Genomic DNA, 24093 nt, shown 5'->3' with positions numbered 1-24093 from the left:
ATTTCCCTTCTCTTTGATAAACAATTTTTTGTAAAACATAAATAAAAGGCTAACAAAAGAGTATAATATGTAATCAGAACACTTGGTAGAGAAAAAAAAGGCTTCATTACTCTTCCTTTCTCTTCTACAAATTTAATTTAAACATATGAAAAATATTTTATGTCGCGTCTTTCTCTCCATTTAAAGCATTGACTAGAACAGCCGTGTAACAAAATTCTTAACAAGGAGGCGGGTCAAAGGAGAATTGCATCAATTTCTGCCTCCTTGGAGGCCTAGTAAATTAAATTGTGACAAGACTAGTGGTTGGGAAAAGTGTTAGACAAGAATTGATCACCTTCATATTTAATTAATTCTCTTACTCGTACCACGGCATGACGGCAATAATGACGGAGAGGTGAGCAAATCGGAGTTTTTGACCGAACATAGTTTATATTTATTATCGAATAAACTACTCCTCAAATTTATTATCAAATAAATTTTAATTTATTATAATCCTAATAAAAATATTAAATTAATCAGTATTTTATTTTTAAATAAAATGTTAATTAGTTCAACATTTTTATCTTATCCTAAAATACTAATTAATTCAATATTATATATATATATTTAATTTAATCTTTCAATAATTAAGGAAAAATTCTGATTAATATTTCTATTAGAACTAAAGTTAATTAGACCTTATTTATTAATAAATTTGACGATAAAAAGAATAAAAAAAGGGGGCTAGTTTGGTCAAAACTCAACAAGTAGCACTTGTGCACGTACGAAAACGTACTTGACGAACTACATAAAAAGCTATTTTTTTTAAAGTACGCAAAGCAATTGTCTGTTTTTTTTTTCTCTATCATATGATTAGTTAGAAAGTTTTAATACATTCATCTTTTCTAGCTTTTAGCTGAACCAAACGTTTCAAAGAGACAGGCAAGAGCTATCCAAGTCTGGCTTTCGTTTTAGTTGCTCGAGGTTATCTCCAACCACTAGGCTAAGCTATCTTAGAACAACTGCCGCATTCCGCAAAGCTAAGTACCTCTGAACATACTCATCAGGAAGCATTCTAATGCGCTTGAAGACATCTGGATTTGCATAGCGTAGATTCGTCCTTGGATCTACATATGGCGCCTGCAATCACTAGACCAAATCAAATAAAGGAACAAGAAAGAAAAAGAGATTGGTTTCTAAGAAGGTAGCAATGGTTAGAAGTTAACCCCAAGGTATGAAAGTGAAAACAACTATGATTATATACAATTAATTGCTAAAAGAGAAATTTCAGACAGTTTAAAACATTATGGTCTGTTTGGTTTGAGTTCAGGAACTCTCTCTGAACTGGTTTAGGAACTCCTAACTTAATTCAATCATTAAATTTTTTTAATCCTTTTTATACCTAACTAAATTCACCCTTAAAAAAAATTACGACTAAAAAATAAGATCAACTAATCAAATTCGAAACTTAGCCTCAAACCAAACAAGCCTCAAGAGTTTATCTTGCTTAAATATCATTCTATAGTAGAAACTGAGACCATATATTGAAACTTGTTTGGTATTCTCAATAGAACAGAGGAGATATCTCTGCTGGTTAAATATCGTCTTCGAGTAATGTACTTATACGCAATGAGACCAATTACAGCCAAGCATGGATTGACATGCTGGCCAACACTAGTAGTGCTAGCACATTACAAAGTGGCTGTGGGTCCCACTGTTTTAAAACGTATAACATACAGGGTGACTAATAGTGACGGCACTCTATACTCGTGATACAAATTATACAAATTTAAAATTCCTCTCACAAGACTTCACATCTTTTACCTTCAGCGAGGCTGTTAAAGCTGGAGTACCACAGCAGATATTATCTCCAAATAAGTAATTAGAAAGGGCTTTGTAACTTGGCTACGATGAATTTTACCTACCTAAATCATGTTTTAATGCAAGTAATGTAACAACCCGAGAGGCAGCAGAATCACTTAGTTGCATAATGTACTTCCTATGGAGATGTCCTAGACTAGATTAAATAGGCTTATGCAAAAGCACAGCAAACAACAGAGCTACACCCCCATGCACTGACATATTCATGGCATTCATGTGAAATCTAACAGCATAAATCTAGCATCATTAACTTAACTGAATTTTTTGATAGACTATGGGGCATCTAACCATGAAAAATTGCAAGGTATCAAGTCATCCAATTTCTCTCAACCTGTATACACTTGTACACTGCAAGGGCCGCTCTCAAAACAAACTTATTGTTCCAGTAATAAAACATGGGATTTTGAGATATCTAGATCAAGTATGGTTTGATATGTATAGATTTTAGCTTTTGGATAATCATAGCATGAAGTTAATAACAGCTTCAAGTTGTTCAAATTGCTGATTTGATTCTTTCCTTTTTATCAGAAAACAGAATCTTAATTAGAAAAAGTAAAGGAATGAAATATTCCGTTCATGAGATAAGTAATAAAAATACTTGAATTGAATAATGTGATTCATTGAAGATATCAAACATAAAAACACCAGGGGGGGAAATGAATAGAATGGTCGGATTAGATAGATCATACTAGAGAGTCAACATGAAATTACCCAACAAGCCTCAAAGAAACAAAATAACAGATACATAAAGAAAGAACTGAAAACAGTTGGGTCTCAGAAAGACTAGAGAAAAAGAACATTTACCTCAAAGCCTGTTATATCGCAATACTTCTTTGAAGGATACATAGAGGGAGGTGACTCAATATTCAAATCTGAGAACAAAAAAATAGAGTTAAGAACATTATGGTTTAAATGGACTCGGTTAGAAACTAGAGAGCATCTATTGCACCTTAATATATTCTCCTGAGAAGGTATATTCAACAATTACAAAATGCATATAGCTAATTAGGCCTTCCTTCTATAAAAGTAGAAACACAAACTTAACAATTTATTTTCCATTAAACTTTTTGAGGTGTATAGTGCTATTCGCATTTTAAGTTACATCCTCCTTCAAGATAACTTAGCTAATACGTATGATATACTAGAACATAATCTTTCTCATATTTCATGAAACAAACAACCACACTGTCATTTGTTTAGTTTGACTACTAACCAACGATAGCCGTGCCAACGGCTTACCAGCATGTGGCACGAGGATGCCGCACAACACACCTCCTAGCAGCTTCACCGTTTGCCATCGACCTCGTCATCGAACTTATTGTCGCCACTCGCCATAGCCCGAGCTTGTGCTGCTCGCACCCAACGCGGCTATGAGCGGCGATGATGAGGTTGACTATGAGCAGTGAAGAATGAAGATGAGCAATCTCCTTTATATTTTTCTCTTTCTCCCTTACAGCAAAGACCGACAAGTGCCGCAACATGTGCCATGCAAGTCAGTCAGTGGTCGACACGATCTATACTTGCGGCGTAGCCATCCTTGTACTAGCTACTATAGTTTAAGCAATTTGAAGTGCTCTAGAGTAAAACACTAAATCTGCATTATTGTTAATAAAGTTGAAAAAAGTAGTTACACATTTTCTATATCTCAAAGGTCTATAATCCTAAATGAAAAGAAATTAGTGCTTTTGATAATACATTCTTTTGAAATTGACATAGAAACAAAGAAGCAAAGGTTTGGAAAGCATTCCTAACAACCGAAACACCCTAAAAATATTTTACTAATAAAAAAAATAGAACATATCGATGTTAAACAAGAGAACCCTACATATGTAGGGTACAATGATCGCAAATCACCTCATACATTACTTTGCATGTGTATGCAACTAACTGCTCTGTCTGTCTTTTCTTGTTTATTTTACATTACATGAAGATCATTATGTCAAATTGGCATACTTTTACAGCTTGAAAGCTGTTCAGAGGTCTCAAATTTTCCCTCAGTGGATCAAATTCCCATCAGAGATGTGCAGTAATATGGATAAGAGTTCTTTTTTTTTCCTGGTTGATCCTTGAAAATCCAAACTTCACCTTCCTCATCTTCTCTTTCTTCTCATTTTCTATTGAAAACTTTTCTTTCTCAGAAAATTAAAGTTTGCATTTGTTCCCACCCTGTTTATTTGCTATCTACACTCGGTTGCATCTGCCTATTATGTCGTATGCAAATCTATGCCCAACTTAATTAACTTTTCCTTGTTAGTGTTGTTAGTTCAAATATGAAAAGTTGGCCAAATGCAAAGCCTAAGAATCTAAGGTCATTTTAGGAAGACAAAAGTGTATCTATTTGTCCATTCTTTTTTGAAATATTTTGCTGTCTTCTGGAAAATTTGATGAATGGCTCAATGACTAAGCCAACACCTTATCAAAATACAACCCAACCAAATGGGACAATTTTGCCTTTTTTTTCCAGAAAAAATAAATGCTTTTTCTGAAAAAAAAAACTCCCAGAAAAGGAAGTAAGAGAATATTTCTACCGAAATAAGCACTCACTTTTCTGATCTTTAAAGCTATTATACCTCATCCTAGCAACAATAACACCACATCTTTTGTTCTTTATACAAAGAGAAAGCCTATTAGCCAACACGTAGATTTCTTGAAAAGTACCTCATTTTCTTGTCTAACGCAGGGCAATAAGAAGCCTACTTCTGATTCCATTTTTCTCTTCCTACATTCCAACTACGCTACTAATAATAAGAATTCATATATTATGTAACTTAATAATATCCACACGAACTATTTAAGGTTGCCACCAAATCGGTCCCGACGATCAGAAAACCATTGCCATCCAGTTAATCTCCCCCAAATAATAAAGCCAATAAACCGCAATAAAATCAGCGGAAGAAAGCCATCTGAAAATAAATCTCCGAAAACGTGTCTGCTTATACCCTAATCTTCACCAGGGACTATCGATTCGCCAATTACCATCACCCTATAACCTGGAAAAATCCTTTAGCACCCCGTACTCTAAAAAACTGTTCCCCTAAACCACGACTTCCCCTTTTCCTAGAAAGCATTTCGACAGAAGATCCCCCTTATCATACCTCCCATCTCATCCTCGAAGGAATTCCAATGAGATCAAGCAATCAGGGCATCAAGAACTGGAGAAGGAGAGAGAGAGAGAGAGAGGTCTCACAATTGGGTTGGTCGGGCGGGTAGTTCTCGGCCTGGAGTATTTGCTTGAGATGCTTCCAATGGCGGCCTCGGGCTTGGCCCTTAGGGTATTTGTCCGACATCTGCACGCGCTTGAAGGGTAGCACAGCAGGCAACACCGTCTCCGAGTTCACCACCTCCGGCTCCATGGAGGACAAATCGCCAGCTCTAACCTAAGATCACTCCAAAAAGACGCGCTACCGATCGCCAACGGTTTTAAGCTAAAACGAAAAAGAAAAACTCTCTCACTGCCTCCCGGCCTCTGCCGCTCGGTGGATATACGTAAGAAACCGAGTCGGTTCCGCTATCGGTATCGGATTCGGGAATACAGAATATGGAATAAGATCCGATTATATTTTGGGATAATAACAGTCATAAGATTTTGTTATTATAGTTCATATTCACATTCACTTCCTCATCTTATTTTACTCTCTCTTTCTTCTAAAATAAAAATAAAATAATCTCTAAAAAAATCTAAAAATTAATTTAATGAATAAAAAATTTCTGTAAAAATAAAAATAGTTCGAGGATCAAATAATAAATATCTATTACACGCTAATTATTATAATTAATTTTTGTAAAAATAAAATAAAATTGGGAAGCCCAAAATATACACAATACAGTTAACATTTGCAAAAGGTACGAAGCTGGCTAGTTGATCCCTTTGGTATGGTATGCAGCGGTTCGATACCGAACTCATCGAGCAACAGTATAATATCACCAGATAATTACAATTTGACATGGACAATCAATGAAGAAAATTTTCTCACAAATTATATGTTTCCACCTGTAAAAACTAATTGGGAGTTAACATCTTTAAAAGAAACTACTTCAGCTGCTAGCATTTATATTGCCTTTTCGAATTGGAAAATATACAATGGTTCAGTTTACAGTGAACATAGCTTCCTGTCATATCTCACAATAAGAAGAAGTCGATAAACAACTGAGTTTATCAACAGCACACCTTACATACATCTGTGAATCTACACCTAATTTTTTACTCCCTATTGTTGTTCAGCATATTATAATACACAAGACAGGTGTAAGATTAGCGGTAGTCCATACAACACAGAGTCAGTCACATATCCATGTCAATAAGCAAATCCTCTTCTTCCTCCTCATTGGCCGCCTCATCGCTAAGGAAGTCGTCTCCTGCTAAATTGCTGCAGAAACAGAAATTTGCTGACAGTTTACTGAGTTCATGAACCATCCAAGAGGTTAATTAAATTGTGGGACTCAGCCAAAGTGAGGGCTTATTACCTTATACAACAGCATCTGAAGCTGAGGACGCGCTTCAGCTTCCTGTTGTAGAAAAAGAAGTTGAACGACCATCTGAAAGACACGATTTCCAAATCAGAACTGATAAATAAATGATTGGATGAGATAGACTTTAGCTTAGAATAGGAGGAACTTACATGGCTCCTTTCTCTAGGAAAGGGTCACCATCAAAGTCCGGGTTGTAACTGTAGATTTCGCACTCCTTTATTTTGATAACCTGCATCAAAAGTGGTATATGACACCAATCTTGTAAACCCAAAGTTTAAAGGAAGAAAGAGAAAAAAAACCCTGACCTCATCAATAGCCTTAGTCATGCTCTCAAGAAGGGAACTGCCCTCATTTGCCACAACCCATTGCTGGAAAAAAGTCATTTTACACCCAATTAAAGCGAAAGGAACAGCATAAACTAGGTAGATACATCAACAGTGGGTCAAAGAACAAAAAGTACATATAACTGAATTGTGCAAGAGAAATGTGCTTGACAATATATCTGCTAATGGAAAATCTTAGCAAAGAAAAAGAAGCACGTCTTAGAACATCAGTCCTTACTGGAAAAGAACTTTGGGTATGAAGTTAAGGAAACAGATAGTATTCTAACACAAAAGCACAGAGATTGAAATAAAGGAAGAGTAATCGTGAGCAAGCAAGCATGATGCACACATTGCATGAAAGCGGAGAGAGAGATGCAGCTCATGAAATTTTAAATTGATGATTCAAGAAGGAAAAATATCATTAGCAAAAGAGAACATTTCTTGGTTGCTTAAACTTTTCAAAGCCAATAGGCATAGAGAACACCAATAGAAGTTAATACAACTATTTCATGCCATCTGCATGAAACACATGATCTTGTTTGAATATTTAATTCCACAACTATCCCATGTGATAATCTTTGGGGATGCCATATTGAAACTTTTCAGTGGAACAAATATATGAATAGAAAATCACTGGATATGTAGGGCACGTTTACCGGCAACATAAAAACATATGAAACAGATGGATGTACGGTATTCTTCGGAATGCCTCTACAATGCGAAGCAGTAAACATTGATCAGCTCCTATCACAATTACTTTTTAAGGACGTTAGCATACCCGAGCTGCCTCAAACAAGTAGGTATCCATTATCTGCTTGAAGCTGTCCCACTCTTCTTCTTTAAAAAACAGGTGAGCTCGCACTGCACTGCTAAGCCCATATATGTTGACAACATAATGTTATATTTAGTCTGAAACTAACTTGTCATACGAGTACAGCAAAACTATAAATTCCAAGTATAAGAAAGCGAAAGCTGCATTGATGACCACAACATTATAGGGAAATGGAGAGATTTGAACTCTCAGCTCATAGAGCGACGGTATCAACCATCTGTCAAACCATTTGACAACACTCCCAATGGTGGTTAGAAAGGACAAAGCGGGTTGACATGTCGCCTAAGAAGCTGACAATGTCATTACCCAACATCCTTCTTTCCAATTATTTCTTAAACCTTGATGAACGTAATATAATAAAAATACCTGAAATCGTAATCTGGATACATACGACCAAGGGTAAGAACAAGATATATCAACGTTTTCCGGCTGGCAGAAACAGGAAACAATGGCAAAATCAGGTCGATGAAAAGTGAGCAGGAACAAAAACACCAAAATTTTGCTGTCCTACCTTGATCTACTAGATAGATACTCCACAGGGGAAGGAGGGTCACTATCAGCAGACTGCCCAAGGTAATCAAGAATCTGAACTAGCAAAACATCAAGTTAACAAAATAATGCAATCAACACAACAATACAGAAGTCTCAAGCTGATCACTACCAACTATATTAAATAAAATCAAGTATCCAATGCATAACAGTGATCATAATTTGCTCATAATGATATCCACCTAGATATTCCACAGTAAGTGTCACCGGCATTAAAGGCAAAACTAACAGTATAAAGGTATAAAAAAAGAAATGGCGATGGAGAGAATATCTTGCATAGTTGCATTTAGTTTCAAAGGTATGAGTATAAGACATATCAAACAAATACAGATACTGTAGATACCTCATGCTCCAAACTTAGAGAGAGTTTCCGATCAGTCCCAGTATGCTTGCCTGCATATTAGTGCCCAATTCAGCTCATTTGGTGTTACCGATGATCACACACACAAAAAGAATCAATTAAATACCCCCATACTTACATGAAAAGGCTTCAAGATTTCCCCTGACAGTACATTCTCCAAGGTTCAAGTGATTAAGGAACAAATTTATACTACAAAGGTATAGAAGAATTTCAATTTAACAATAAGACTTGTACTGAAATGGTAGATAAAAAATTTAAGAAAAAATACATCAATAGTGAAAAGCTAAAGAAGAAAGACACCTACACTTGCTGCTATAGAATATACCTGTCTAAAGGAGTGTATTCCAAAAACTTCATGATCAAAATCTCCTGAACGAATTAATGAGCTCGAAGTTGATCCGTGGCTGGAATTTATCATCCAACTGACTTAACTTCTACAAAAATTGGTATCACTAAAGAAAACATGGAAGGAAAGGGAAAAACCCAAATATTTCTTATGTCTAACATGATTGACAGATTGTTCAACAAGAAGACACAGCATTGAAAAGTAATCATAAGCAAGGTTCAACATATAGTTCCCATTTTTTTATTTTCCCAATTCTGCTAATTTTAAGATGAATTTTCACAGGAATCACAAAAATTAGGAACCAATTCGGCCTCGAAGCCTCATGCTTGGGGAATCACAGCTCCGCCCGAACGTCAGATCCATAATTAGATCAGCAAAAAATCATCCCAAATTGGGCAAGCTCCCATCCTTAATCAAATCCAACGCGAAGGAAATTCTAACAAGGAGAATAAAATCCCAACAAAAAATAAAAAGAGCTCTGAAACCCTAGCATACCTAATTCCCTCTGAGATCTCCTAAAATAAACGGAGGGGGGAGCGAAATTAACCTCCAAATAAAAATAGATTTGGGTATTAAATTTCATACCTGGCGGGCAGATCTCCACGAAGGAACGGGGAGAGAGAAGGTTCGGGTTTCTACCGACGACCAACCTTGTTGCATATGATGGGACTAGGAGACGGAGCGTGACCGCTTGTTGTGCAGCCTACTGCTTAATTACTTCGCATTGAGACAAATCATGTGGTGCTCGATTTACACTTGGGATCACGAGATCCAATGTGCGGTTGGTGATTCGTGATGGAAAGTCATAGCCGGTGACGAATAGTTTTCCACTTACTTGCGGGTTTAAATACATTTTACCGCTTTATGATTGGTGTTTGCGTAAGTACATATTCACCCTTACATATAACATCTATACTTCCCTTGGGTCGGGCCCAAACTCCAATCTCGGCCAATTTTGGCGGGCCCAAGCCCAATCCTCGGGCTTTCTCTCATAAAACGAAATTGAGTAACAGAGAGTGCTCACAGGGAGTCAAGAAATTAGTTGGTTAAAGTTCTAATTGGTTCTCTCGGATCACCAAGCAACAAGGTGCTTTATATCAAAGAAATTCTAGGATTGATCTCTCTAACATCTAAACTTATCATCAATAGATAATTCTCTCAGATAATTAGAAAGGTTTCCTTTGTAAAGCTTTGTAATAATTATTTCTATTATATATAGTTCTTCTTCTTCTATGTTTTCATCTTCTTTTATTCTTCTTAGTAAGAAGTCATTGTTTGTCTATACTTAAAATGATGATAATAAAGGGAATCACTAATTTTGTACGCAAAAATAAAATAGATATTTTAACATTATGAAAAGTAAATGAGACGAGATTTTTAATTATGATATATTGATCATTTCTATGTCTATAATAACTTCAGAGTTTAAAACTTACTTTCAATACAAGTAGACGACCAATTGATGAACATAGATCATATCGAGAGAAGATATGCTTGAAACACTAATATGCATGTAGGATGGATACGTAGTCGAATTTAAATAGCAAACAGATGACCACTTTACACTAGAAAAATATAAGATTTTGATCATTTTTAAAAATAAAATTTAAATATTCGTTGAATGACTAAATATATTTACTTTCTTTAATACTTAAAAGATGAATTATGTAAATAATATATAGATGATATATGCCAATCTAGATAGGATGTGCTTATTTTACTGTGATACAATATATTAGCCTGTTACCGTTCACTGGCATATTATCCAAACATTAGCCAAAGAGACAGAGGTTAATCCTACAAGTAAAAACAAATGGAAGCAATACATCCAACAATGAAAATCAAATGGCCTGACGAGCTGGGTTGAGAGTGGGTTTAGATCGGAGTTAGCCTATGTGTACATCTAATTACTTCTTCTTCTTTTTTAATATTAAAATTCTATATCATTCACTCACATTGAATAAGTTTGTGGACGCTAACATCAGTCATATGTATACTTACTCACTAAATCCTATTGGGGATCAGATCAAATGCTATTACGAGAAGAAATTAGAATTCTGAGTTGCAAAAATTTCCTCTAAAATTTGTATCATACGTTTAAAAAGAGAAGAAGAAAGATGGAATGGTAAGTAGTTGGGGGGAACTCATTTAATTGTTGTTAAAGAATATAAAGTAAAACTTGGCAAAGGGCAATAGTAAAAGAGAAAGAAGGTTTTAGGGGGGAGACAAGAAAGAGTCACATGGAGCAGAGCAGCACATGAGAGCAGCACATGCAGCCGGAGAACACGTAGAGAGATGGGAACAAGTCTTGTCTTCTTCCCCCAGTTCATACTCGTTGGAGAGCGTAAGCAGTACGGAGTGGTCACTGATCAACTTCTTTACTTTTATGTGTTTCCCTCTGCTACGTTTCTTTTGTTTTGCTCGTTAGCTGTTTGTTCTATTGATTGCTCTCTCCTTTGGACCCTGTGGTACGTGAATCAAGATTCTGACATGAATTACGAGAGGATTAGCTCTGGTTTTGTAGTTTAACGACAATTAACAGCTTACCCGGTACTGGGTGAAAGTTAAAGTCACATCACATCATCAGGTTGTTTTGTTCTTAAATCCTCTTAGTAATTCCTCAGTGAACAAGGGAGAGAGAGAAATATATATATATATATCTCAGCAAAATTAAAAAGTTTCTTAAGAGCATGAAGAATAATAACACAAAGCTTGGAGCATTCCAGAGATACAGAAGTTGTTGGAATCTGTAGATTAAAGTAATAAAAGACTGAATTGTTTGATACTTTTCTCCTTTTTCTTTTCCTTTCTGTCTATATGACTGTCACTTACAGTAGATAAAAGAAGGTAAAAAAGGTAATAGTAAAAGCCAATATCCTGGTAGGAGAAATGGAGACAAGCCAGGAGGATAACTACAACAACTTTTTCTCTCTCCCTTCTCTTTGCCATGCTGGTGTTGTGGTCCTTTTCCTCTATTCCTCTACTGCATGCTTTTGCTCAGCTATCTTTTTTCCTTTTTCTCTTCAGTTTTGATGTCTGTACTCCTTGTCCAATTTGTAACGTATCTGGGGGTAGATAGCTAGTAGGGCTAATACACTACTTAAAAGTTACTTGTTATAGTAGTAATTATATTACTAGTAGAAAGGCCATCTCACAATGCTAGACCTCTCTACTACAACTTCCAAGTAAAAGAAAAATAAAAAGAGGCTATCAATTAGAAGAAAAGAAACTATAAAACTTTCAGCTATCTAACTTTGCTGGAACTTCTTTTCCTATACTCCAATATATCTCTTTCCTTTTGCTGCTAGTATTCCTGCCACAGAAGCAACCAAAGTTAGAGACATCAAAGGCTACCGTTTGAGTGTCTTGAGTGTATGATTCTTACCCACAAGCTTTCTTCTTCTGACTTAAATTTACATTCCAATTTCCTCAGGCCCAGATGAGTACCTAAAATGCAACACGAATAAGAACAAAGGGGTGGACGAAAGGTAGAAGAAATAAATTATAATAGTTTTTTTTTCCAGAATCTAAACAAACCTGGGCATTTGAAAGAAGCAAGTTTTGAAGGAGGGCAGGTCAAGGGCTGAGGCGGGAGGCAGCAATGAGGAGGTCAAGATGTGGTTATTGGCGTTGGTGTTTACTTCTGCGAAGGAGTCGATCACAAAGGGTGATGATTTGGTGGGGGAGGCAAAGGGGCTATCTGGTAAATTGTGCTCCAAGCTGATAGAGAAAAAGAAAAAATAGAATTAACCAATATGTATATATATATGATGCATTTAGTGCGATGCGACATTGGAGAGAGAGAGAGAGAGAGAGAATAATTCAAAGAACGGAAGGGGAAAGAAACAAAGAAGCAATAAAAAAGAGGGCAAATTTAATGGGTTTGAATTTGTTTATAGTTATATTACCTTTCTTGGAAGTCGCCATCACCATTGGGGCTCGCTTCGCCTCCAGATTCCTCCTTATCTGTAGCGTTGACTGCCGTCTGCTGCGGAGAACTGTTCACCTTCTTGAGTTCTGCTCTCTTTTCTGCAAACGAGAAAAAAAAAATTTGTCGCTAAGCAAAAGCTAGAATTAGAATAGAAATCATTCACATGTATAAGAATGTAAAAAAAAAGATTTAATATTTTACCATCAAGTGTAGGCTTCTCTGGGCTGCCATTGTGGATCCTGCCATCTTTGGAGAAGGTGGTGATAATTGTTGGAGTAGTTGGTCTCATGGTGGAATTGAAGGAATTAAAGTTGGAATTAGCAGTGGGAGAAGAGAGGCTTCTACTCTTGAGGTCAAGAAGCTGGAGACCCATGAATCTCCTACTTTGTAGCTCAATAGCTTGCTGTAACTCTACAGCCTGCTGCTGCTCCTCTAGCTTTCTCCTTAGCAATAACTCACTGCTGTTATTGTACAGCATCCTAGCTCCTGCTTTGCCATACTCGTTATTAATTCATCAGAATAAAGGTAGATGTAATGAAAAGGAAGGATTTTTATGCTGCCAATCACTCACCTAGCTGTTGAAGGTCGTAGGGATCCCTGGAATCCAGGCCCGTAGGAGTCGTACAGTTGGGAAAATCTCCTCGCTCGCCCAACTGCTGCTTCCTGAGATTGGAAAGGACTAAGAGGTTGAGGAGATTTGTTGGGATAAAACTTATGATAGAATTTGGTTGCAAGGATAAAGAGTGTGCCTGTACTTATCCGGGACTTTTCCCTTCTCCTTGTAAGGTTTGACCAGGACACGAGCATCACAAACGAAATGGGGATTTCCCTTGGCAAGGATAAGCTTCACGGTCTCCGGATGGACGAAGGTGACGAACCCAAACATCCGTTTCTGTTGATATGGGATCCTCACATCTTGTACTGGCCCATAAATGCTTCGATTTGGAAGGAAGAAGAGTAGCAAAGATCAAATTTTTTATCGCGAGAAGTAAAAAGATCTATAGAGATTTTGGATCAAAAACCAACAAAATTCAGTACCTGAAGTAGTTGGAAACATCTTCTTCCCGGAAAGTACTATCGGCGGGGAAGGTCAAGTAGATTTGCCTCGACCCAGGATTCATCATGCTGGAAAAATCGCTCCTTTCGAGCAGCCTTGATCGACCAAATAGAGCTTCCCTGCGATGAAAAGGCTAGAAATTAAGACCCATCAAGCTGAATCGAAGCAAAGATGGCTAACTTTGTGCCTGAAGGTAACACCTTTGGCTCTCACTCTGCTGCTGGAGCAAGAAATCGAGGCATTTGTTTGAAGAGCCAGTAGGAGAGAAGGGTAGAGCACAGCTCTTAGACCTCAGTAGCAAATCCTGGCCATGTTGGTCTTCATCAGGCAAGCCATGAAGAAACCGGCAGCTAGTCCCGTTCTTGCAGTAGCCCCTCGCGAAGTAGAGGCATGGTTTACAGCCAAACTCGGCGCCGAAGCAGAGCTGGTCCTGGAGCTGGAAGTCGTCGAGGAGCTCGCCTCCTCCCGCGAGCTCGTTCACCCAAGAGGAAGGAGGAGAGGAGGCGACGGTGGTACCCAGGAAGCGACAAGAGTTCTGGCGAGACAGAAGGAAAGGAGAAGGAGAGGAAGGAGAGGACGGGGTGGAGATGGGGAAGAGGCCGAGGTCTTTGCGAGCTTTGAGGATGACGGAATGGAGAAGGGCTTCTGGTCCAAAAGCCAACCGAATCATCTCCTTCTCGCCATGGTCTTGGAGAAGGAGAAGGCCCATGATCTTGGCTGCGTGCTCTGGGTCTAGGTTTTGGATTCTTGAGAACACTATCCTTGTTGCTTCGTAAGCGTCCATGAGATCTCTCTCTCTCTCTCTCTCTCTCTCTCTCTCTCGCCCCCCCTCAACAGCTTGTCCCAAAATAGAAGGTAGAATGGATGCTTACCCAAGAAAGCTACTTCTTTTCTTTTTCTTTGGTCACTACAGGAGTACTCTGAGGACTCTGTCTCTCCTTTTCTCCATTACTCTATCTCTCTCTCTCTCTCTCTCTCCCCTACTCCTTTGCTTGAACGCTGGAGAGTTGGAGTGTGTGTAGTAGATAGATCTGGATCTACTCAAATAGGAAGGTAAACCTTGCTGCTCTCTCTCTCCCTAAACAAATTAAAATGAAAAACTCTAGACCAACTTGGGTTTAGGTTTTCCTCCTCTCTCTCTCTCTCTCTCTCAAATTCAAGGACCAAGTTGGGTTTCTTGGTTACCTCTCTCTCTCTCTCTCTCTCTCTCTCTCTCTCTCTCTCTCTCTCTCTCTCTCTCTCTATATGTTTCTCTTCTATTGACCCACACCACCTCCACTGCTAAATTCGCTTTCCCCTAAGCTATCATTTTGGTCCTCCTCTGACCCCACCCACCCTCCTCCTCTTGTCGTTTTTGGTGCTCCTCTGCTCTCCAGTGTTGTTGTTGTTGCTCTTTCACTGTGGTAAATAGTATTTATAATGATGCCAACCTAAAATATAAATATATATATATAAATTACTCTCTCTCCTCTCTCCTCTCTCCACACACACACACACATATATATATATATATATATATATATATATATATATATATATACACATACATGCATCACAGTTCATAAAGCACAAGAACATAAAATACTAATAATAACAATAATATAATCTGCATGGGGTTTTTAATAATGGAGCAAGGGACAGGAGATAAGGCTTGGCTTTTATCGTGTGTTCTTCACCCTATCATACCGACTCGAATGGCATCTGATTGATCGAAAAAAGGTCGGGTCTCTTTCGGTGCCCGTCTCACCATCGCTTTCTTCTCTCTCTCTCTCTCTCCCCCCTCTTCTCCCTGCAATAGATAAACGATAGGAGGTGCTGAATGTCCTGTGAGATCACATATCGCCACATATCATTATCGTGGGTCCGTCCAGTCTTCCGTGGCCTCCTCTATTCTTCCCTCTCATTTCAATCTATTTAATTACGATATCTATATCTTAGATCGATTGTTTCCAATACACACACAGTATTTGTTCATGGAGTCTGTGTGTGAGAGAAAGGAGACGACGAGTCAGCATAAATTTTTAAAAACAACAGACCATCACAACATAAACTAGTTTCCTGATAATATTAAGAGACAAGCATTACGAAATGGGAAAGAAAATAAATGCTCTTTATAATTCATCTCAAGGCCAAAAATGCGAGAGAAACTAAAATGAATGGATATTATTATCAGTCGACAGGGATTGAGAGTGGAGTTAGGAGCCCAGCAGCCGCATTTGAAGACTAGTGGTTGCTATTATTGATGAGGTTGGTGTGTGTTTTTTGCTCTGGAAGTATGTTACAATAGATCTTCTTTCTTTCTTGCTTATATAGAGACAATTTTGTCTCTATCAAGAGGAAGTAAATTATATAGATGATCACCATATCTCATTCTCAGTGATATATAAGCTTCAGCTGCTTCTCATCTCCCCATAAGGTTACAAGCTTACAACCACATAAACCCAAACGTGTAAGTTGAGATATAGCATCATTTAAAAATTAAAAAAAGAAAGAAAAAAGAAAAAAGAGAGAGAGAGAGAGAGAGAGAAAGAGAGAAGATATAGCATCATAATCTTTTTATTTTGATCAGGGAGGAGGGACAGGATGTGGACAGATTAAGTACCATGATTAATTTCTGCAAGATTAAGGATGAGTGGTGTAAATACAACGTCGAGATTCGTGTTCTCATTGTGATCATGATTAGAGGCCCCCACTTGGCGATGTGATGTTTGACCAATATGAAAGATTATTCAAATCAAGCCATGCTATAGTTTTAACTAACAGACACTAATTTTAATATTATAAAATATTATACTGTTTATTTCCCAATAATTAAATTGAAAAAAAAAAATCTTCTATCATCTTAATCTTTCTCACATTTGAGATGTCGTAATATTCTAAAACATTATAATATAAAAGATAAAATACTCAAAAGTTTAACTATATAAAGAGACAATTCTCTTAATCATTAGTATTAGACCTAACTACTAGATGAAACTTGTATTTATTGGTTGATTGAGAGTTAACCATTTCATTAGTAAGTACAACTTTAGTTATCTAATATATGCTGAAGGAAAAAAATAATAATAATGAGCTCCGAAATAACTGGATAACAGGAATTAATTGGCTTCATTTGGCTACTAATTACTGACATGAGAGATATACTTAGGTCAAAGAACAAAAATTGTATGACTATTATGTATGGCATTAATAACCTATCAGCTTAGCTATTTGATCAATATTGATGGCTTCCTTTGTAATTTAGAAGAGAGATTTAGGCCCACCACTAAGTTTCAATCAAATTGTCTCCATGATTGGCCCCCCTCTCTCTCTCTACCCCCTCCTCATCACCATATTGCTACTAGTACTATAGACTTTTCCTACTTTTCCCAAATGTACTCATTCTCTATTTGAAAGAGAAAAAGATGAAGCTCAAATCAATGCATATTCAAAAGCCAAAGCTGCAGATGATCCTTGTGGTGATTTCAATTTTTCACATCATGGCAAAGAAAATTTCTTATGTGGTGTAATGGAGATGCATTGCATACTGCTCCTTTCCAAGATGTTTGGGTAAAATTAATGGCCAAAAGAAGAAGAGCTAAAGAAAAAAGAAAAAGAAAAATCAGTCATTCATTCATTCATTCTCTACATCACCAAACCTCTTCTCTGAATCAGCTCCATGTGGCAATGTCAGATACTGTCTTCAATTCAAGGTAGACAGCTCCAAGAACAGACCCTCACTGCCTCTATTGTTGTACTACAAAGTCTACAAATCAATGGGCTAATACTAAGGCTTAGTTTTACCAACCAGAATATTGAAACAGTGATGAAAAGTGAAAACTATTCCATTTTCCATTCTCTCACCTCACTAGATATATAGTGCCAATTGGAAGTAACCTTGGTAGCTAGTTTTTTTTGAAAATGTTATATTTGCATTCCTTGTCAATACTATGATGAGTTTTTCTTTTCTTTTCCAACCACTTACTCGTTTGTAAAGCTAGAGAAGAAAGGATTGTTCGTTTCATGCTTCTGGGCAAGAATTGCTTTCTATGATTCCTTGGATAAGTGGGTTTCTGCTGGATTCTAAGTCACACCCGAACTTTACGGGCAGAATGAGATGAAAGCTTTTCCTTACTCCCCCTCTTTGGTTCTTCTTTTTTACTTTTTCCTCGTCTCTTAAGATTGGCGGTGGGTGGGAGAAAGGAAAGCTGCAACCTTTTGCTGAGAAAAGGAGCACTGTTTGATCCGCAGAAAGACAACTCATTTCAATCTTGTGGTTGGCATTCATATGGATATGACCATTCCCTGTTGCATTTGTCCCCCCAACCCCTCCAAGATTCTTCAAATTTTGTCTATTAAACTCTTACGTTTCTTTGTCCTTTTTCTTTTGTAATTGAACTAATTTAATATAGGACCAGATCAGAATGATCAGATCATATGGGTATATATAAATTTTTTTCCTCATGATGCCCATCCATGTGTGGGGGCAGTACTCTCTACCTAACACTAACCTTATAATAGCCAGCAAAAGAAGCTCTTATCCCCACCACTGATAGCCTTCTATAACCTTTTCATCAAAGTAATCCAGACTATGGTGCTTCAAAGTGCTAATTGATGATGGATTTTGTGTTCTTTAATCTCATATTTCCTTTCGCTTTTTTTTTTTATTCTCAATGGCCTATGATTCTAATTGAGTTCTATATGCTTCTTTCTGTCACTAGCTTTCAGGTATTTCCTTTACCAATATCCAAGGTCTCAAGGTACCTAATTAATCTCCCTCCATTGAAGACATAAAAGAAACAAGGAAATTTTTTGGAGGAAGATAAAGATACCTTATGATTTCACTCGTATGCAACTTTATATATTAAACAAAAAAAATATAAGAAAAGATGCTCTTTTCCTCTCCCTCTACACATGCACAGCATAGCCATGGTCATCATTACTATCATTACTTCAAGGGTGAAATCCATGCAGTATATATATATATCAATGAGCATGGGGTCATCCATACATGTTAGTATAGAGTTGCACTACTGGCTTGATAGTAAAAGAGAGTGCCTTTCTGCTACCTTTGGTCAGACTGGCTTTGGGGGTCAGGGGACCCACTCAAGATTGAAAAGATCTTGTGTCAAAAGGAATCACATTAAAAATGAAAACAGCCAAAGGTGTGGGCCATCCTCTTTTCACACTCTCATAGTAACAATCATCATGGACATGCTTCCTTGAGTGCCGAGATACATACACTTCATTGGGCTCCTTTCAATCTTCCTGCATGACCAAACTCCACTCAAAAATGGTGTAACAGCTGACAGAAGATTTATTAAAGACAGTTCCTTTATTACATTGTAATGACTAGTGAGATTAAGGAGATGAATTAAGTTGCTGGTTAAGCAGCAGTATCTTTCATCATCAGTAGGATGTACTTACATGCCATTCTCCATTACATGCTACTTTTAAGTCCTCTTGTTTTGCTTTTCTTCTCTCCCTAAGTTCCTTTCTATTTCAATAAATATAGCTGTGTACTCAAAATAGAATAAAAAACCAAGGTTGGCAGAAATATTAGCAGGCAAGGGGAAAAATTATGATCAGCTTGGACTTGAAATGGGCAGTTCACTTGGTTTTCCTTTGGGCCTAATTAATGATTGTTACCATTACCCAAACCATATTCTCACAGTTAGGCCAATGCACTAAAGATTACATCGAGTACGGTCCTACAATATAATATCCAATATGATTTTAATCCAACTTTAATCAACTTACGCCTAGTGTAACAGCCAGAAAATCGAGCTACTAAAAACCTGTCCACTTTAATAAGGCTCAAACATATGACCTGATGCAATGTGCCATACTTTTCCAACCAATTTAATATGGTACGAACAGCTTTTATAAATGTCCAGAATATATTGTTGAATGTTTACATACACATGAAGTATATAAGTAGGTCAATTATGTTCGTCGTCTTCTTTTACAACTGATCCATAATAGTGCTACGGCATTAATTCATTCACCATTTGCCGTGCTCTGGCTATTGGTCCAACTAGCCGAAGAAGTGGTTATCAGTCTTGTACTTCGAATCATCAACCTGTATAACAAATATGTTAGAAGAGAATAAAATAAAGAAAGAAGTGATTGTCCTTTTTTAAGAATCCATAGAACTTGAAATAACTCAACAGGTGATTCTGCGTGGAAACTATTAACTATTATCTCTGGGGAGCACTCACTATAGAATTAATGAACCTCTTGCGAGGTCTCTTAAGAAACTGGATGCAATTCCGTATTCCAAGTCATGATATTAAGAAACTGAATGCAATCAATAAAAAATCCAAGTCATGATCTTACGAAATTGAATGCAATCTCGTAATCCAAGTCATGAAATATCCTTGGAATTTGGACAAACCAAATATAAGCTTCATGCTTGAGAAGACTAGATGAAACTTACTGGTAATGAAAATCTGCTTTAGTGCAGGACACATACATTCTGATCATATAGATTAGGCTCGATGAGGTAAAAATCAAAGCAGCTGACTTACAACCAGCACCCAGTAATCAATTATGGTTTCAGTTAGGCCAGGTCCAATATTATCAAAAAGTTCACTGTTGCATTATGGTTTATTCATATTTATCATTGATATCATACAAATATCATGAAACTTTTCCAAGAACTAGAAGAATTCAGAACTTCAATCACCATGAAAGAGAATGCATCTGAAAATGTTCTCTATCTTTGATCCATAAATAAGCACATATAAAGCAACATATGAAGAATAATATAACTCCGTATCCACATGATGGAGGGTTTTACTGGCTAAAACCCACTATCTAAATTATTTATCTGTCTTGTAAGAAGTCTTCCTATGCAGAGTACCACTGGAAATATGTAATTTTGATATATTGTACCTTTACTAGCTTCGTCCTTGGTCCATATAGCACTCAATCAAGTTGCCTAAAGATATCAGCCCTACAGCATCATAATTCATAATCTTACAGATGCCTAATTGCAGTTTTAACAGAAACTGAACTGGGAGCAGTTATTGACCAGCTAAAGCATGTATACATACCATTACTACTTGAGAAAAGGATAATTTTCTTGACAATCTAAAGTTAGTTTTTTGCCATCAAATTACATAAATTGTCTGCTCATACAAACTAGCTTTCTTCTAAGGAAAACACATTGTGCCTGGTCATTAAGACTCTGAAATGTTAGTCATTAAAAACATCAGATACCCAATTACTATCAAAGCAGCAAGAATCAGGATAGGTGCTAAATATCAATATGGTAAGTAGGTAACCAATTGAAAAGAAATTTCAAGATATAATTTAAAGCTGAAAATTGGAAAAATACACCAACTTATAGACCTGCATGATATGCATATGGAAGCCAGAAGCTCACCAAGCAGCCTATTTGAGAGATCTCACCTTGAAGATATCATAATAACTCGGATTAGTCCAAGATGGCTCAAAAGGCTCAAGCTGATCGCCCAGCGGTTGCTCATAGTAGTGATTCTCTTGAGCATAATCAGAAGTACTAAATAAGCTGCCGACAACCCCTTGTTCTTCAAATGAGGAAGATTGCTAAATGAAAATGAAAAGAATAAGCATATAACAGCAAAATAAACTCAGTTAGAAAACATAGAGGTACACACTTAAGACTGAAAATTTTGATGGCTATATGCTCACCCAGTTGGATCTGGGAGATGTTGGCTCCACATAATCCTCGTAGTAATTTGATCTCTGCATGAAAATCTGTTATGTCAAAAGGAATCTTCACAGAGATGCGTGATGAAGAAAAGTAAGAGAAGATTTTGCATATTTTTAGTAGCAGAGAAATCAATCAACCATTGCTTCTTGAGGAAAAGATGTACTACTGACAACAATATAGCTGAGTAAGTTGATATTTGTACCATATACCTTCAAAAGTTCGACTAAGAGACCGTCCTTTGTTTCTAAAGGACATCCTAATTAAACTCCGCTGAAGGGAAATAAGCACTTACGGGCAATTTAAGCTACTTTTTCTACTCAAGCTTTATCCTACATAGAATAGGAATAGGCTTCCTAGAAAGAAAAGGTTATTGTTGGGTGGCTTTAAACATTTAAGCTATTCTATTGTTTGTTATTTTCAAACCGCTGCAATCGTATTTTCTTTCCTGCAATATTCATGCCGCACTAAGCTTCAACATTTACATAGTGTACATTTTCAAAGAAAGAATTGCATGTCAAAGGCATTGTGACTGCCATCTCTGTCTTCAATCTGGTCTTCCTTCTCTTTATACTCATTTCCTTTAACAGTATTTGTCAACAGCAGTCCATGCAAAAGCTACCATCCTTACTAATAGTTCCATTTTGACAACCAAATATAGCAGTAATACAAATTCACATCAATCTACACCATAAACCAGCCATTTCCCTTGCTCTATTCATTTCTCCTTGCAATCATTAGATGAAGGAAAAGGAGGGTTATCGTGATACTTCAAAGCTTATATCAATGAAATAATGTTCCACCAGCGTTCAGTTTTAGCTAACTGATTGGGATAGTGATGTTCTCCATTTCTAAGCAGGAAGAAGGGAGTAAAGCAGAAGCATTAATTGCAATGTAGAAATTAATTAATGATTATATTCCTATATTGTAATGCTTGTAGATCTCTGACTCAGAACGACCCAAAGGAAAGCACCATAAAAGATAGAATAGCCATGAATTAATGAAAAGTAACAAGCCGGTTCATGATCAGAAAACTCACGTAATTGGGTTCAAGGGGCACCCCTTCATCATAGGCTTGATAGAGACCTAGATTCTGGGACCATGACGGCTTGAAAGGCTCAAGCTGAACATACTCGGGCTGTGCAATGGAGTGCTTCTCATAAGCATGGTTTGACATTTCAAAAATATGACCTTCTTCTCCTCTTTCCTCGTATGACGAATAATTCTATTGCAAATCAGTATAACATGAATATAAAAAATCAGCCTTAGCCTACATCAACAATAATGGCTGCTTTATCGCCCAAAATTTTGAAACACCAATATCCTTGCATACCTCATAAGAATCATATTTTTGAGCCCAAGCCGTTTCCGCTGGCTGAATCTGAACATGCAGGGGCTGCTCAGAACTATATCTATCATAAGAATAAATAGGATTTCCAAAGAACTTGCTCTCTTCCTCCCTTTGATCATAATGTGAAAAGCTCTACAACATAGAGTTATACAAAATACCAATTAAACAATCAAATGAAACCACCATACGCTAAAGATATGAAATCTTGAATAATTTCCACCTCATTATGACGCCCCCTTTCTTGATACCCGGAAATCGAATCACTAAAGGGTTCTCCACAGCGATAACTCTCCTCTTCCTATATCCAAATACACGTAAAGAACAACTATTCGAAGAATTATTCGAAAAGATCAAAAGAAGAGATCAGATTACTCACCGGATACACTTGCCCATCACGTGTGTAATAAAAATCTAATCTCTGTGCTCTCGGCGGCTCGATCTCCACCGCTACCGGCTCGATGCTACTCTTCTTGTTCGCGTAGATAGGAATCCCATACCTATCAATGCCAGCCCTCCTCTCTCCATAACCCTGCGCGTGACCAAAGAGGTAATCCAACCCCCGCATCAACTGGTTCCAGTAGTCGTACTCCTTAACCTCGCCCCTCCTCCAATATGCATCCCAGCCCGAGAAAGGCCAAGACCTAAAATAATCCGGCGAGTAGGGTTCCGGCTGATACCCATTCTCGCCGTAATCGTAAGGAGGGTACCTCACAGGCTCCGGCACTGGAGCCGGAGCCGGTGCCGGTGTCGGTGCCGGCGCAGGTGTCGGTTTCGATGCCGGCGCAGGCGCCGGAGGGAGTGGGGTAGGAGCGATGGGGGCAGGGGACGGCGGCGGAGGACCGGATCCAGAGGAGGAGATGCGGTAGCAAATGGCGGAGGAATGCGGAAGAGGGTTCCCATAGGTGAGCGCTATGTCGTAACCGCCCCCGTAAGGATGAGGGTTGTACTCATCGAAGTCGTCGTCCTCGTTGAAGCCTCCATCGTCTTTGGCGGCCATGGTGAGACAAAATTTGGGGATGGCAGCAGTTGGATTGGGTTTATACGGGGAATAGAGCGAGATCTATTCATGGTTGTGTTAGGATAGTGATTGATAGGGTAGGATAAGGCTTGCGTATGGGAATAAGAGGTTGGGAGAGAAGGAGTGAGAATAGTAACTGTGGGGGAAGAGCGGGGTCTAAACAAATAAAAACCATTCACGAAGGACACAGAAAGCTTTTGGAATGCTTTGGTGGTTGGCATATACGTGTCAACATGATCATGATCGGCTAATTCACACGTTCATTTAATCTAGCATCACACTGTGTTAAATACATTTGAACAATTAAAAATATACTTAAA

The 24093-nt window shown here is 37.6% G+C and overlaps 4 protein-coding genes across 10 annotated transcripts; all 4 read right to left on the bottom strand.

Moving 5' to 3' along the window:
• Nucleotides 1–784: 784 nt before the first annotated feature.
• LOC140766210 (protein EIN6 ENHANCER) lies at nt 785–5313 on the bottom strand. Its single transcript, XM_073105682.1, has 3 exons — nt 5048–5313; nt 2665–2732; nt 785–1119 (listed from the first exon to the last, which is right to left on the bottom strand). Exons 1-3 carry the CDS (start codon nt 5211–5213, stop codon nt 988–990), a joined length of 366 nt encoding a protein of 121 aa, XP_072961783.1. The 5' UTR covers nt 5214–5313; the 3' UTR covers nt 785–987.
• A 566-nt stretch (nt 5314–5879) lies between these two features.
• LOC140765847 (uncharacterized) lies at nt 5880–9456 on the bottom strand. Of its 7 annotated transcripts, none has more exons than XM_073105121.1 (11): nt 9327–9456; nt 8721–8799; nt 8514–8584; nt 8378–8427; nt 7997–8070; nt 7852–7914; nt 7432–7522; nt 6636–6698; nt 6480–6559; nt 6325–6396; nt 5880–6227 (listed from the first exon to the last, which is right to left on the bottom strand). In XM_073105121.1, the coding sequence occupies exons 2-11, from the start codon at nt 8750–8752 to the stop codon at nt 6143–6145; spliced, it is 681 nt and encodes a 226-aa protein (XP_072961222.1). In that variant the 5' UTR covers nt 8753–8799; nt 9327–9456; the 3' UTR covers nt 5880–6142. The 7 variants fall into 7 exon arrangements, with proteins under 7 accessions (XP_072961222.1, XP_072961223.1, XP_072961224.1 ...); XM_073105122.1 differs by having other exon boundaries at nt 8721–8829; nt 9327–9455; XM_073105123.1 differs by having other exon boundaries at nt 8721–8826; nt 9327–9405.
• A 2022-nt stretch (nt 9457–11478) lies between these two features.
• LOC140764906 (zinc finger CCCH domain-containing protein 53-like) lies at nt 11479–14937 on the bottom strand. The gene is made up of 9 exons (XM_073103754.1): nt 13930–14937; nt 13711–13848; nt 13422–13607; nt 13244–13335; nt 12874–13158; nt 12650–12770; nt 12279–12461; nt 12127–12188; nt 11479–12054 (listed from the first exon to the last, which is right to left on the bottom strand). The coding sequence occupies exons 1-8, from the start codon at nt 14511–14513 to the stop codon at nt 12155–12157; spliced, it is 1623 nt and encodes a 540-aa protein (XP_072959855.1). The 5' UTR covers nt 14514–14937; the 3' UTR covers nt 11479–12054; nt 12127–12154.
• A 4602-nt stretch (nt 14938–19539) lies between these two features.
• Nucleotides 19540–23898, bottom strand: LOC140765652 (uncharacterized). The gene is made up of 7 exons (XM_073104831.1): nt 23132–23898; nt 22976–23053; nt 22738–22887; nt 22444–22629; nt 21386–21439; nt 21125–21280; nt 19540–19790 (listed from the first exon to the last, which is right to left on the bottom strand). The coding sequence occupies exons 1-7, from the start codon at nt 23750–23752 to the stop codon at nt 19746–19748; spliced, it is 1290 nt and encodes a 429-aa protein (XP_072960932.1). The 5' UTR covers nt 23753–23898; the 3' UTR covers nt 19540–19745.
• Nucleotides 23899–24093: the final 195 nt, after the last annotated feature.

Source organism: Typha angustifolia, chromosome 8, assembly GCF_048772165.1.
Source record: "Typha angustifolia cultivar Huaian chromosome 8, ASM4877216v1, whole genome shotgun sequence".
In the NCBI taxonomy this organism is placed as follows: Eukaryota; Viridiplantae; Streptophyta; class Magnoliopsida; order Poales; family Typhaceae; genus Typha; species Typha angustifolia.
Note: the sequence above shows the minus strand (reverse complement) of the source record. Positions and strands in the feature narration are given on the sequence as shown.

Bases quoted from the DNA above. Each gene is read 5' to 3' on its own strand.
- LOC140766210 (XM_073105682.1), bottom strand. From the start codon at position 5,213: ATGGAGCCGGAGGTGGTGAACTCGGAGACGGTGTTGCCTGCTGTGCTA. The intron at 2,733-5,047 runs GTGAGACCTCTC...TTTTGTTCTCAG, and splicing joins CCCGCCCGACCAACCCAATT to ATTTGAATATTGAGTCACCT. The intron at 1,120-2,664 runs GTAAATGTTCTT...TAGTGATTGCAG, and splicing joins GCGATATAACAGGCTTTGAG to GCGCCATATGTAGATCCAAG.
- LOC140765847 (XM_073105121.1), bottom strand. From the start codon at position 8,752: ATGAAGTTTTTGGAATACACTCCTTTAGACAG. The intron at 8,585-8,720 runs GTATATTCTATA...ATACCTTTGTAG, and splicing joins GAATACACTCCTTTAGACAG to TATAAATTTGTTCCTTAATC. The intron at 7,915-7,996 runs GTAGGACAGCAA...TGTTTCTGCCAG, and splicing joins TATCTATCTAGTAGATCAAG to CCGGAAAACGTTGATATATC.
- LOC140764906 (XM_073103754.1), bottom strand. From the start codon at position 14,513: ATGGACGCTTACGAAGCAACAAGGATAGTGTTCTCAAGAATCCAAAAC. The intron at 13,849-13,929 runs GTGTTACCTTCA...TTTTCATCGCAG, and splicing joins CAGCAGAGTGAGAGCCAAAG to GGAAGCTCTATTTGGTCGAT. The intron at 13,608-13,710 runs GTACTGAATTTT...TCCAAATCGAAG, and splicing joins GATGTTTCCAACTACTTCAG to CATTTATGGGCCAGTACAAG.
- LOC140765652 (XM_073104831.1), bottom strand. From the start codon at position 23,752: ATGGCCGCCAAAGACGATGGAGGCTTCAACGAGGACGACGACTTCGAT. The intron at 22,630-22,737 runs GTATGCAAGGAT...GATTTGCAATAG, and splicing joins AAAAATATGATTCTTATGAG to AATTATTCGTCATACGAGGA. The intron at 21,440-22,443 runs GTGAGTTTTCTG...ATTTTCATGCAG, and splicing joins TGCCCCTTGAACCCAATTAC to AGATCAAATTACTACGAGGA.